Source organism: Saccoglossus kowalevskii, chromosome 5, assembly GCF_978046115.1.
Source record: "Saccoglossus kowalevskii chromosome 5, keSacKowa6.1, whole genome shotgun sequence".
Classification (NCBI taxonomy): Eukaryota; Metazoa; Hemichordata; class Enteropneusta; family Harrimaniidae; genus Saccoglossus; species Saccoglossus kowalevskii.
In genome coordinates this window covers 879760-893897 of record NC_140645.1, presented here as the reverse complement: position 1 = coordinate 893897, position 14138 = coordinate 879760, and the positions used below count along the sequence as shown (strand labels likewise).

At 35.4% G+C, this 14138-nt stretch overlaps 1 protein-coding gene across 3 annotated transcripts in view; it reads left to right on the top strand.

Moving 5' to 3' along the window:
- LOC102805844 (glycerol kinase-like) overlaps positions 1–14138 on the top strand; it is a 119066-nt gene that overhangs the window by 78732 nt on the left and 26196 nt on the right. For all 3 annotated transcript variants that reach the window (XM_085499032.1, XM_085499030.1, XM_085499031.1), the window contains exon 12: positions 8255–8375. In XM_085499032.1, coding sequence (XP_085355158.1) covers positions 8255–8375 — 121 coding nt within the window. The remainder of the gene's footprint in view (positions 1–8254; positions 8376–14138) is intronic.

Sequence of the window (14138 nt, the reverse complement as noted above, 5' to 3'; positions counted from 1 at the left end):
CTAAATATATACTTTGGTGTGTTTGGTTTCATCCCTGAATATATACTTTGGTGTGTTTGGTTTCAGCTCTGAATATATACTTTGGTATGTTTGGTTTCAGTCCTGAATATATACTTTGGTATGTTTGGTTTCAGTCCTGAATATATACTTTGGTGTGTTGGTTTCAGCTCTGAATATATACTTTGGTATGTTTGGTTTCAGCTCTGAATATATACTTTGGTGTGTTTGGTTTCATCCCTGAATATATACTTTGGTGTGTTTGGTTTCATCCCTGAATATATACTTTGGTGTGTTTGGTTTCATCCCTGAATATATACTTTGGTGTGTTTGGTTTCATCCCTGAATATATACTTTGGTATGTTTGGTTTCAGTCCTGAATATATACTTTGGTATGTTTGGTTTCAGCTTTGAATATATACTTTGGTGTGTTGGTTAAAGCTCTGAATATATACTTTGGTATGTTTGGTTTCATCCCTGAATATATACTTTGGTGTGTTTGGTTTCATCCCTGAATATATACTTTGGTGTGTTTGGTTTCATCCCTGAATATATACTTTGGTATGTTTGGTTTCAGTCCTGAATATATACTTTGGTATGTTTGGTTTCAGTCCTGAATATATACTTTGGTGTGTTGGTTTCAGCTCTGAATATATACTTTGGTGTATTGGTTTCATCCCTGAATATATACTTTGGTGTGTTTGGTTTCATCCCTGAATATATACTTTGGTATGTTTGGTTTCAGTCCTGAATATATACTTTGGTATGTTTGGTTTCAGTCCTGAATATATACTTTGGTGTGTTGGTTTCAGCTCTGAATATATACTTTGGTGTGTTGGTTTCATCCCTGAATATATACTTTGGTATGTTTGGTTTCAGTCCTGAATATATACTTTGGTATGTTTGGTTTCAGTCCTGAATATATACTTTGGTGTGTTGGTTTCAGCTCTGAATATATACTTTGGTATGTTTGGTTTCAGCTCTGAATATATACTTTGGTGTGTTTGGTTTCATCCCTGAATATATACTTTGGTGTGTTTGGTTTCATCCCTGAATATATACTTTGGTGTGTTTGGTTTCATCCCTGAATATATACTTTGGTGTGTTTGGTTTCATCCCTGAATATATACTTTGGTATGTTTGGTTTCAGTCCTGAATATATACTTTGGTGTGTTTGGTTTCATCTTTGAATATATACTTTGGTGTGTTTGGTTTCATCCCTGAATATATACTTTGGTATGTTTGGTTTCATCCCTGAATATATACTTTGGTGTGTTTGGTTTCATCCCTGAATATATACTTTGGTATATTTGGTTTCAGTCCTGAATATATACTTTGGTGTGTTTGGTTTCAGTCCTGAATATATACTTTGGTGTGTTTGGTTTCATCTCTGAATATATACTTTGGTGTGTTTGGTTTCAGCTTTGAATATATACTTTGGTATGTTGGTTTCATCCCTGAATATATACTTTGGTATGTTTGGTTTCATCCCTGAATATATACTTTGGTATGTTTGGTTTCATCCCTGAATATATACTTTGGTATGTTTGGTTTCATCCCTGAATATATACTTTGGTGTGTTGGTTTCATCCCTGAATATATACTTTGGTGTGTTGGTTTCATCCCTGAATATATACTTTGGTATGTTTGGTTTCAGCTTTGAATATATACTTTGGTATGTTTGGTTTCATCCCTGAATATATACTTTGGTGTGTTTGGTTTCATCCCTGAATATATACTTTGGTGTGTTTGGTTTCATCCCTGAATATATACTTTGGTATGTTTGGTTTCATCCCTGAATATATACTTTAGTATGTTTGGTTTCATCCCTGAATATATACTTTGGTATGTTTGGTTTCAGTCCTGAATATATACTTTGGTGTGTTGGTTTCATCCCTGAATATATACTTTGGTATGTTTGGTTTCAGCTCTGAATATATACTTTGGTATGTTTGGTTTCAGCCCTGAATATATTCTTTGGTATGTTTGGTTTCATCCCTGAATATATACTTTGGTGTGTTTGGTTTCAGCTCTGAATATATACTTTGGTGTGTTTGGTTTCATCCCTGAATATATACTTTGGTATGTTTGGTTTCATCCCTGAATATATACTTTGGTGTGTTGGTTTCAGCTCTGAATATATACTTTGGTGTGTTGGTTTCATCCCTGAATATATACTTTGGTATGTTTGGTTTCATCCCTGAATATATACTTTGGTGTGTTGGTTTCAGCTTTGAATATATACTTTGGTATGTTTGGTTTCATCTCTGAATATATACTTTGGTGTGTTTGGTTTCATCTCTGAATATATACTTTGGTGTGTTTGGTTTCATCTCTGAATATATACTTTGGTATGTTTGGTTTCATCTCTGAATATATTACTTTGGTATGTTTGGTTTCAGCTTTGAATATATACTTTGGTATGTTTGGTTTCAGCTTTGAATATATACTTTGGTGTGTTTGGTTTCATCTCTGAATATATACTTTGGTGTGTTGGTTTCATCCCTGAATATATACTTTGGTATGTTTGGTTTCAGCTTTGAATATATACTTTGGTGTGTTGGTTTCAGCTCTGAATATATACTTTGGTGTGTTGGTTTCATCCCTGAATATATACTTTGGTATGTTTGGTTTCAGCTCTGAATAAATACTTTGGTATGTTTGGTTTCATCCCTGAATATATACTTTGGTATGTTGGTTTCATCCCTGAATATATACTTTGGTATGTTGGTTTCATCCCTGAATATATACTTTGGTATGTTTGGTTTCAGCTTTGAATATATACTTTGGTATGTTTGGTTTCAGCTCTGAATATATACTTTGGTGTGTTGGTTTCAGCTCTGAATATATACTTTGGTGTGTTGGTTTCATCCCTGAATATATACTTTGGTATGTTTGGTTTCATCCCTGAATATATACTTTGGTATGTTTGGTTTTATCCCTGAATATATACTTTGGTATGTTTGGTTTCAGCTTTGAATATATACTTTGGTGTGTTGGTTTCATCCCTGAATATATACTTTGGTATGTTTGGTTTCATCCCTGAATATATACTTTGGTATGTTTGGTTTCATCCCTAAATATATACTTTGGTATGTTTGGTTTCATCCCTGAATATATACTTTGGTATGTTTGGTTTTATCCCTGAATATATACTTTGGTATGTTTGGTTTCAGCTTTGAATATATACTTTGGTGTGTTGGTTTCATCCCTGAATATATACTTTGGTATGTTTGGTTTCAGCCCTGAATATATTCTTTGGTGTGTTGGTTTCAGCTTTGAATATATACTTTGGTATGTTGGTTTCATCCCTGAATATATACTTTGGTGTGTTGGTTTCAGCTCTGAATATATACTTTGGTGTGTTGGTTTCAGCTCTGAATATATACTTTGGTATGTTTGGTTTCATCCCTGAATATATACTTTGGTGTGTTTGGTTTCAGCTTTGAATATATACTTTGGTATGTTTGGTTTCAGTCCTGAATATATACTTTGGTATGTTTGGTTTCATCCCTGAATATATACTTTGGTGTGTTGGTTTCAGCTCTGAATATATTCTTTGGTGTGTTGGTTTCAGCTTTGAATATATACTTTGGTATGTTTGGTTTCAGCTTTGAATATATACTTTGGTGTGTTGGTTTCATCCCTGAATATATACTTTGGTATGTTTGGTTTCAGCCCTGAATATATTCTTTGGTGTGTTGGTTTCAGCTTTGAATATATACTTTGGTATGTTGGTTTCATCCCTGAATATATACTTTGGTGTGTTGGTTTCAGCTCTGAATATATACTTTGGTGTGTTGGTTTCAGCTCTGAATATATACTTTGGTATGTTTGGTTTCATCCCTGAATATATACTTTGGTGTGTTTGGTTTCAGCTTTGAATATATACTTTGGTATGTTTGGTTTCAGTCTTGAATATATACTTTGGTATGTTTGGTTTCATCCCTGAATATATACTTTGGTGTGTTGGTTTCAGCTCTGAATATATTCTTTGGTGTGTTGGTTTCAGCTTTGAATATATACTTTGGTGTGTTGGTTTCAGCTCTGAATATATACTTTGGTATGTTTGGTTTCATCCCTGAATATATACTTTGGTATGTTTGGTTTCATCCCTGAATATATACTTTGGTATGTTTGGTTTCATCCCTAAATATATACTTTGGTGTGTTTGGTTTCATCCCTGAATATATACTTTGGTGTGTTGGTTTCAGCTCTGAATATATACTTTGGTATGTTTGGTTTCAGTCCTGAATATATACTTTGGTATGTTTGGTTTCATCCCTGAATATATACTTTGGTATGTTTGGTTTCATCCCTGAATATATACTTTGGTATGTTTGGTTTCAGTCCTGAATATATACTTTGGTGTGTTGGTTTCAGCTCTGAATATATTCTTTGGTGTGTTGGTTTCAGCTCTGAATATATACTTTGGTGTGTTGGTTTCAGCTCTGAATATATACTTTGGTATGTTTGGTTTCATCCCTGAATATATACTTTGGTATGTTTGGTTTCATCCCTGAATATATACTTTGGTATGTTTGGTTTCATCCCTAAATATATACTTTGGTGTGTTTGGTTTCATCCCTGAATATATACTTTGGTGTGTTGGTTTCAGCTCTGAATATATACTTTGGTATGTTTGGTTTCAGTCCTGAATATATACTTTGGTATGTTTGGTTTCATCCCTGAATATATACTTTGGTGTGTTGGTTTCAGCTCTGAATATATACTTTGGTGTGTTGGTTTCATCCCTGAATATATACTTTGGTGTGTTGGTTTCAGCTCTGAATATATACTTTGGTGTGTTGGTTTCAGCTCTGAATATATACTTTGGTATGTTTGGTTTCATCCCTGAATATATACTTTGGTATGTTTGGTTTCATCCCTGAATATATACTTTGGTATGTTTGGTTTCATCCCTAAATATATACTTTGGTGTGTTTGGTTTCATCCCTGAATATATACTTTGGTGTGTTTGGTTTCAGCTCTGAATATATACTTTGGTATGTTTGGTTTCAGTCCTGAATATATACTTTGGTATGTTTGGTTTCAGTCCTGAATATATACTTTGGTGTGTTGGTTTCAGCTCTGAATATATACTTTGGTATGTTTGGTTTCAGCTCTGAATATATACTTTGGTGTGTTTGGTTTCATCCCTGAATATATACTTTGGTGTGTTTGGTTTCATCCCTGAATATATACTTTGGTGTGTTTGGTTTCATCCCTGAATATATACTTTGGTGTGTTTGGTTTCATCCCTGAATATATACTTTGGTATGTTTGGTTTCAGTCCTGAATATATACTTTGGTATGTTTGGTTTCAGCTTTGAATATATACTTTGGTGTGTTGGTTAAAGCTCTGAATATATACTTTGGTATGTTTGGTTTCATCCCTGAATATATACTTTGGTGTGTTTGGTTTCATCCCTGAATATATACTTTGGTGTGTTTGGTTTCATCCCTGAATATATACTTTGGTGTGTTTGGTTTCATCCCTGAATATATACTTTGGTATGTTTGGTTTCAGTCCTGAATATATACTTTGGTATGTTTGGTTTCAGTCCTGAATATATACTTTGGTGTGTTGGTTTCAGCTCTGAATATATACTTTGGTGTATTGGTTTCATCCCTGAATATATACTTTGGTGTGTTTGGTTTCATCCCTGAATATATACTTTGGTATGTTTGGTTTCAGTCCTGAATATATACTTTGGTATGTTTGGTTTCAGTCCTGAATATATACTTTGGTGTGTTGGTTTCAGCTCTGAATATATACTTTGGTGTGTTGGTTTCATCCCTGAATATATACTTTGGTATGTTTGGTTTCAGTCCTGAATATATACTTTGGTATGTTTGGTTTCAGTCCTGAATATATACTTTGGTGTGTTGGTTTCAGCTCTGAATATATACTTTGGTATGTTTGGTTTCAGCTCTGAATATATACTTTGGTGTGTTTGGTTTCATCCCTGAATATATACTTTGGTGTGTTTGGTTTCATCCCTGAATATATACTTTGGTGTGTTTGGTTTCATCCCTGAATATATACTTTGGTGTGTTTGGTTTCATCCCTGAATATATACTTTGGTATGTTTGGTTTCAGTCCTGAATATATACTTTGGTGTGTTTGGTTTCATCTTTGAATATATACTTTGGTGTGTTTGGTTTCATCCCTGAATATATACTTTGGTATGTTTGGTTTCATCCCTGAATATATACTTTGGTGTGTTTGGTTTCATCCCTGAATATATACTTTGGTATATTTGGTTTCAGTCCTGAATATATACTTTGGTGTGTTTGGTTTCAGTCCTGAATATATACTTTGGTGTGTTTGGTTTCATCTCTGAATATATACTTTGGTGTGTTTGGTTTCAGCTTTGAATATATACTTTGGTATGTTGGTTTCATCCCTGAATATATACTTTGGTATGTTTGGTTTCATCCCTGAATATATACTTTGGTATGTTTGGTTTCATCCCTGAATATATACTTTGGTATGTTTGGTTTCATCCCTGAATATATACTTTGGTGTGTTGGTTTCATCCCTGAATATATACTTTGGTGTGTTGGTTTCATCCCTGAATATATACTTTGGTATGTTTGGTTTCAGCTTTGAATATATACTTTGGTATGTTTGGTTTCATCCCTGAATATATACTTTGGTGTGTTTGGTTTCATCCCTGAATATATACTTTGGTGTGTTTGGTTTCATCCCTGAATATATACTTTGGTATGTTTGGTTTCATCCCTGAATATATACTTTAGTATGTTTGGTTTCATCCCTGAATATATACTTTGGTATGTTTGGTTTCATCCCTGAATATATACTTTGGTGTGTTGGTTTCAGCTTTGAATATATACTTTGGTATGTTTGGTTTCAGCCCTGAATATATTCTTTGGTATGTTTGGTTTCATCCCTGAATATATACTTTGGTGTGTTTGGTTTCATCCCTGAATATATACTTTGGTGTGTTTGGTTTCAGCTCTGAATATATACTTTGGTATGTTTGGTTTCATCCCTGAATATATACTTTGGTATGTTTGGTTTCAGCTCTGAATATATACTTTGGTATGTTTGGTTTCAGCTCTGAATATATACTTTGGTATGTTTGGTTTCAGCTCTGAATATATACTTTGGTATGTTTGATTTCAGCCCTGAATATATACTTTGGTATGTTTGGTTTCAGCCCTGAATATATTCTTTGGTATGTTTGGTTTCATCCCTGAATATATACTTTGGTATGTTTGGTTTCATCCCTGAATATATACTTTGGTATGTTTGGTTTCATCCCTGAATATATACTTTGGTATGTTTGGTTTCAGCCCTGAATATATTCTTTGGTATGTTTGGTTTCATCCCTGAATATATACTTTGGTGTGTTTGGTTTCATCCCTGAATATATACTTTGGTGTGTTTGGTTTCAGCTCTGAATATATACTTTGGTATGTTTGGTTTCATCCCTGAATATATACTTTGGTATGTTTGGTTTCAGCTCTGAATATATACTTTGGTATGTTTGGTTTCAGCTCTGAATATATACTTTGGTATGTTTGGTTTCAGCTCTGAATATATACTTTGGTATGTTTGATTTCAGCCCTGAATATATACTTTGGTATGTTTGGTTTCAGCCCTGAATATATTCTTTGGTATGTTTGGTTTCATCCCTGAATATATACTTTGGTATGTTTGGTTTCATCCCTGAATATATACTTTGGTATGTTTGGTTTCATCCCTGAATATATACTTTGGTGTGTTTGGTTTCATCCCTGAATATATACTTTGGTGTGTTTGGTTTCATCCCTGAATATATACTTTGGTGTGTTTGGTTTCATCCCTGAATATATACTTTGGTGTGTTTGGTTTCATCCCTGAATATATACTTTGGTATGTTTGGTTTCATCCCTGAATATATACTTTGGTATGTTTGGTTTCATCCCTGAATATATACTTTGGTATGTTTGGTTTCAGCCCTGAATATATTCTTTGGTATGTTTGGTTTCAGCCCTGAATATATTCTTTGGTGTGTTTGGTTTCAGCTCTGAATATATACTTTGGTGTGTTTGGTTTCATCCCTGAATATATACTTTGGTATGTTTGGTTTCATCCCTGAATATATACTTTGGTGTGTTTGGTTTCATCCCTGAATATATACTTTGGTATGTTTGGTTTCATCCCTGAATATATACTTTGGTGTGTTGGTTTCAGCCCTGAATATATACCGCATGTTATCATGTGATATTATTTGGTTGGTTTCAGATATTAGATGCTATGAATGAAGACTGTGGAATACCAATGCAGAAAGTACAGGTGGATGGTGGCATGACAGCAAACAACCTTCTAATGCAGCTACAGGCTGATTTATTAGGAATACCTGTAGGTGAGTGGATAAGCCAATCGGGTAAGGGACAACATCAAAAGTTCAATGTAGGATAAAAAACTTAATTCATTTAGTCCCCCCCCCCCCCATTCCCTACTGAAACTTAATTGATAAATATTGATCATGGCCTAAAACTACATTCACCATTAAATACAAATTGATAATCGGACAGTAGTATGGCATAGCAGTTGGTTGTCAGGTGGGTGTAAAAAGACTTTACAAATGCACCAAGAACAGAGAAAAACAAGTTTTATTTTTACCTTCTTTTTAAGGAGTACACTTAATTTACAAAGATAGGACCTCATTTGACGCACATATTTACACTCTTACCAAACCATTCTCTTGTCTTGGATGTTTTTTTGTTTTTTTTTCTGTTATTTTTGTCCATGATTGGATAGAAAAAAAACTACAAATACTCCAAGATTTTTTTGTAGGATGGAAACTTTTTGAGGTCAAACCCCCCTCTCCCACACCAAACTAAACCAAATAAGTTTTTTATCCGACATCGATCTTTTGACGTTATCCCTTCAAGTGCCTGTGAAATGGCTGCTATTTTCACGCCTAAAATTATCCATTTATACATAAATATTATTATTTTATGTTTCTAAGCATGAATTATTTTTTTAAGTGAAAAAATGTGTTTTGAACTCAATCCGCGGCAGTTTTATTTTTGTGTATTTTAAAACGAGGCTCCTCATTAGCTTCTTATTTGCATACAGAAATTCCCCTTGTGACGTCAGAAGGGGAAGTCGCATGGCAGCTTGCATTGCCGATACGTGTAAATAAGGCAAATTTCTTCTGCAGTTTTCACGTCTTTGACTAAATATTCACTTATGTACTTGTTCGTCGAAGGAATGGACCATAATGAACACATAGTATCAATTTTTGTTGCATGGGGTTGAGTTAGATGCGAAATATGTTCGTTCTGGTGTAGCTGGCCACCGTGATCGTCAGCGGCGCACGTTTGTACACTGTCGCTGGACAAAATAGAATTTGATGTCGAAAATATCTCGTTATTTAGCAGGTTACTAGGCACGTCACTACACTGTTTTATTTCATTGATCGTCTGAGTGAAACTTTCAAAATTAAAATAAAAGAGGACATATTTTGACATTCTGAACATTAGACTATAGTGATCACTATAAAGTAATTTAAAAAACGACAAATCACAGTTACTAAATAAATGACAGCCGCATGGAAATAAATTGACATTTTGTTGAAATAGGTGAACGCGTCGGGTCACGACGAGGGCAAGTGCGTTAAAAGCGGCGTTTAATTGGATAACAAAAATAATCGAGATCGACACACATACAGATAAATTCAGAGTGGATTCGAGTTAGCGTGATCCATGGCGTGATTGTCATAATTATAACATCATATTAAAACTACATTTGGTGGAAACACATAGACCAAGCCCGGATTCTTATTTCAGAAATTATTACGCAGATCAAGCTGCAAACATGGAGGTAAAAAAGAACAGAGGTGTGAATTCGACATTCAACACCAATCACCAAACAATTCAGAAACTTTTAGCCTTCGAAAATGAAAACAATTAGCAGTGTGTAAGGCTGTGTAATTTCCTGTTTGTCCGACGCTTCGTTTTCGTGTCACTGTCAAAATTATTGCTACCTTTTACTTAACAGGGACTAAATGGTTTCTATAAAACGATAATCAGGATCGCAAAAAAGTCAACTAATTTGAAACACTTGCTGGACGTCTCTCTCTCTTCTGAAATCTGCCTCGTTGATCATGGTCAGGAATCTATTTCTTTCAAAAGTGTTGTGCCAGGTTTATGTTGTCGGCGTTTCGCTTTAAACCTAGTTGTTTTTTTCATAGACGAGGACAGTTTTTCCAAAAAATGAATCTGAGGTTAAGTGGCTTTCGTCCACTGATGTTGCACCTTCGGATCGATTAGAAACGTGTGAATACTTACACTATGACTATACGTTTCACTGCAACTGCCCACAACACAACATCTAAAAACTCTCTCTCTCAAAAAAAAAAGAAAATAGACAAAAAAAGAAAGAAAAAAAAACAAAAAACGCCGACTGAAAAATGTATATTGTTTAAAAGTATACTGAATGACCAGTGTTATTACGGCTCAGGGGTATAACTTCCTCTCACATTTTGGCATTTGGTGGCGCACTTTTGGCGAGAGTCGGAAATCCGGAAACAGTCGACCGTTTCAGGATAGGTGGCGTGGCCACCTCATCCATGCCGCTGAAAAAAGATGCACTATGCGAGTTTGACCTAGAGTTATTCATTGGCAGATGTGATATGCCTGATTGATGCTATTGTCACAAGGCTTGTTTTCAGTTAAATAATAATGGTAGCCAAAGGAGGACCAAAAGACCTTGCCTTGTGTTGTGGGTTCTTTACCCATTGTTGGAGTGACCAGGTTTGGAAATGTACACGAATTCGACACACACGCTTGCAATGACAACGCGAAGATGTATTAACTTTCAACTCAATATTTAATAACACAACTATAAATAAAGGGGGGAATAATACAAAGAGGGCATATACGGAACAACTGATATATACACACGGCTTCAAGTTCCAGTCAAGAGTGACAAGTGACTGGAGTATGTAGAGCCAAAAGTAAGAAAAATATGTAGAGTTTAACAAAACTATTTGGTGTTTCAACCAAGTGAACCGTTCATACCAGAGTTGGCAAAAGTATGAAACCCAACAAAGCATTGAACAAAATAACACTACGACTCTAAAATAATTCTAAAATAATTATGCATACCATGTCGACAGTACAGTTTATGTGGAAGCGTAGACCTGCTGTGCACGCTGTCGAAGTGGAGATGGACACGCCCTATTCCAGCTGGCAACGGAGCATTGAACCTGTTACACTCGACGAACCAAAGGCTTCTTGGCAAGGTGGTTTAGATTATTGTTCCCAGGAAATTTACTCAGCTCGCAAAACCATTGGTGACATCCACTAGAAAACTGCATCCATGGCGATTTCTTAAAAAAGGATAAAAGAGCTGGGCCTTCTGACGCACGAATGATGTGCACACTCAGCAACTGCGTGGCAGGAAAGACGTTGACAATAAATTTTCCATTTATTAAATACCTTGCATGAATTAGCATAACAGACAATTAGCATGTAGATCCTCTTCAGTAAGCAATTAGTTGGTTCGTTGACATTGGTGGCGTCTTTATTACTTCACTTAAAAATAGCAGACGTACGTGCATTTCACTTTGAGTAGGGAATCGACGTCCCACATACTCAACACAATTCGTTGCTGGGATTATTCTGCCCAGGTTATATTTATCATTGCAAATTTGCATGCTTCATGGAATTAATTTCATAATAATTACATTACTATGATCTGAAATTACATATGTATATTGGAACCTTGTGACAGCTATGGTATCACATAGTTATAGCATGAAGTACTGTGCCGGGACTTGGGCAGTATTATTTTGCAATCAGGCAGGAATGCATGTCCCCGCTAAAAGACCGTAAATTTAACTAAACAAATTATATCAGAAAAAAAAAATCTAGACTTTGCAAGTTAAGTTTGGCTCAAGCAAAAAAGAGGCTGTTTAGTTTGGATGTTCCATTGAAAGATACATATTTGTCAATTCAATTACCCACCATAGACTCCGGTCAGTCACAATGACCATTTTGAACTGTAAGCATTAATCTGCGATTCAGCCAATGACGGAGAAACAAATCTAGGTCATGGGAAGCCCCATGATCTCAAAATTTCCTTTCATGTCACAAACCATGGGCCGAGACAACGAGGTGTAGCCATATTGCCTTGTTCGTTTTCTTTGTGCCGAATGGCAGCCATTTTTGTGCTAAAAATGAATGGATTTTGTTTAAACTTGGTATATATGTTGGACATTATAGGACCCTTCATGCACATCATTTTGTTTTTCAGATAAGAATAAAAATGTTTTGTTTTAATGAATGTGGTTCTAGTGCCATATCTCTGACATGCTTTGACTGATTATGTTCAAATTTTGTATATTAACAGGGATCGAAATACCCTGGTGCACACTGCACTATGCACATAGATTATTAGCTCGTGCAAGTAAACTCAAAATATAATGTGCACGCTGTGCAAGTAGAAGTTAACACAACATTTTCTCATTATATTCACTAAGCCTAAATTAAGTTCAACCAAGATTGTGAGACAACTAAAAAAAATCAAATTCTTTCATGATTGCATCAATTGAGAACCCATAAATGTTATTTAAACTTTAAAAATGGTGCATTTCACAACAAGTTAGTGCAGGTAAATTTCAAATTCAACATGCATACTATGCATGCAGGGAAAAAATACATGTTTTCAAAATGGCTGATTTTGTTTTAATTAATGCTGTTCCAGAGCAATATCTCTCAATACTCGTTTGACGATCAGATACAAATGTCAATCATTTTAATGTTAAATAATCGTCATATTCCTGACATGTTTATGTTCCAGCTATATTACTACATGTATAAACAAAACTATACATCTTAAATTCGATAACTAACGGGGACTGTTACCAATGTGTTTTTAGAAATGCATAGAAGCTAGGGCAGGCACGCCAGAGGCTCATCGCCGCCGGTTTTGTCCCCTCAATTTACGAGGTGACTGTGTAGTGGTTGTGATCATAATTTGCCAGCATGGAACCCGCATTCAAAATGCTACGTGTGCTTAGACTGCGTGCGGGGTTCGGTGTTTTGCCGGGTAGGCGTTTGTGTCGCGCGCAGTTATCTAACATGAACAAATTTTACTTTCTGTATGATGTTCTCCAAGCTAGTTTGTAATTTCAGACATTGTTTTGATAACCACGAGTTGAGTCCTGAGAGACTAGATCGGTTTCTGTAGCAACCGTGACGCTATATCCAAACGTTCGCTACATTGTTTCCCATTGCGTTCACGTGGTACTTGTCTGTTTACCGCCCAAGATTCCCACCAAAGTTCTGCCTCGTGTTAGTCGCGTGTCACTCCTAATATGGAATGACAGCGCTATGTTTCGTTTGTATGCGCCAATCATTAGCGTTGTTTTATTTTCGGAACGTTTTGACATGATATATTCTAGAGTACAAACACGTGTTTGGCTCTTCTCCGATTAGCTGTCACCGAGACAAATGCCGCTCTAATGTTGACAATTACATTAACCAGGCAAAGCGCTGTCGTGAGAAGTCCGATTCAGGCCGTCGCTGTAATTCCTTCTATGGTAGCTTCGCAACTTGATGCTCGTTATGCACACCCTCTTTTCTATGCTCTCTACGATGTCAACTCCTCATGGAGCTATTATTTAACGATCTATATTTTATACCAAGAAGTATTTGCTGTACAACGTATTGATGTTCATGTTGAGTACAAATAAACCAATTTGAATTATATCTCACGTCTGTTCAACTCAAGAAAACACAACGCAATCGATGTCCGTTTCAATAACAATTCCGCATGATTAGTCAGTTCGTTTTATGTGACGAAAAGAACACCCCAACGCCTAGTTTTGCGATATAAACTTATCCACCACATAAATTTGGTGCCGAGACCAGGATATTCAATACTGATTCATCATGCCTCGAAGAATCCTGAACAAAGCAATAGATAGACTGAACAAAGTTGTGACTCAATTAAATATCGCGTTGACACTTGCTGAGGATAGAATCCAAGACTTTGAAGTCACTGACAACAAATCTGAAGTATATCGGCTGATCAAAGTAAGCATACTAGCACTTGACAATCGTATCTCAAACTTACAAAAGGCCTGCGATGAAGTCAGAAATTACGCCGATGT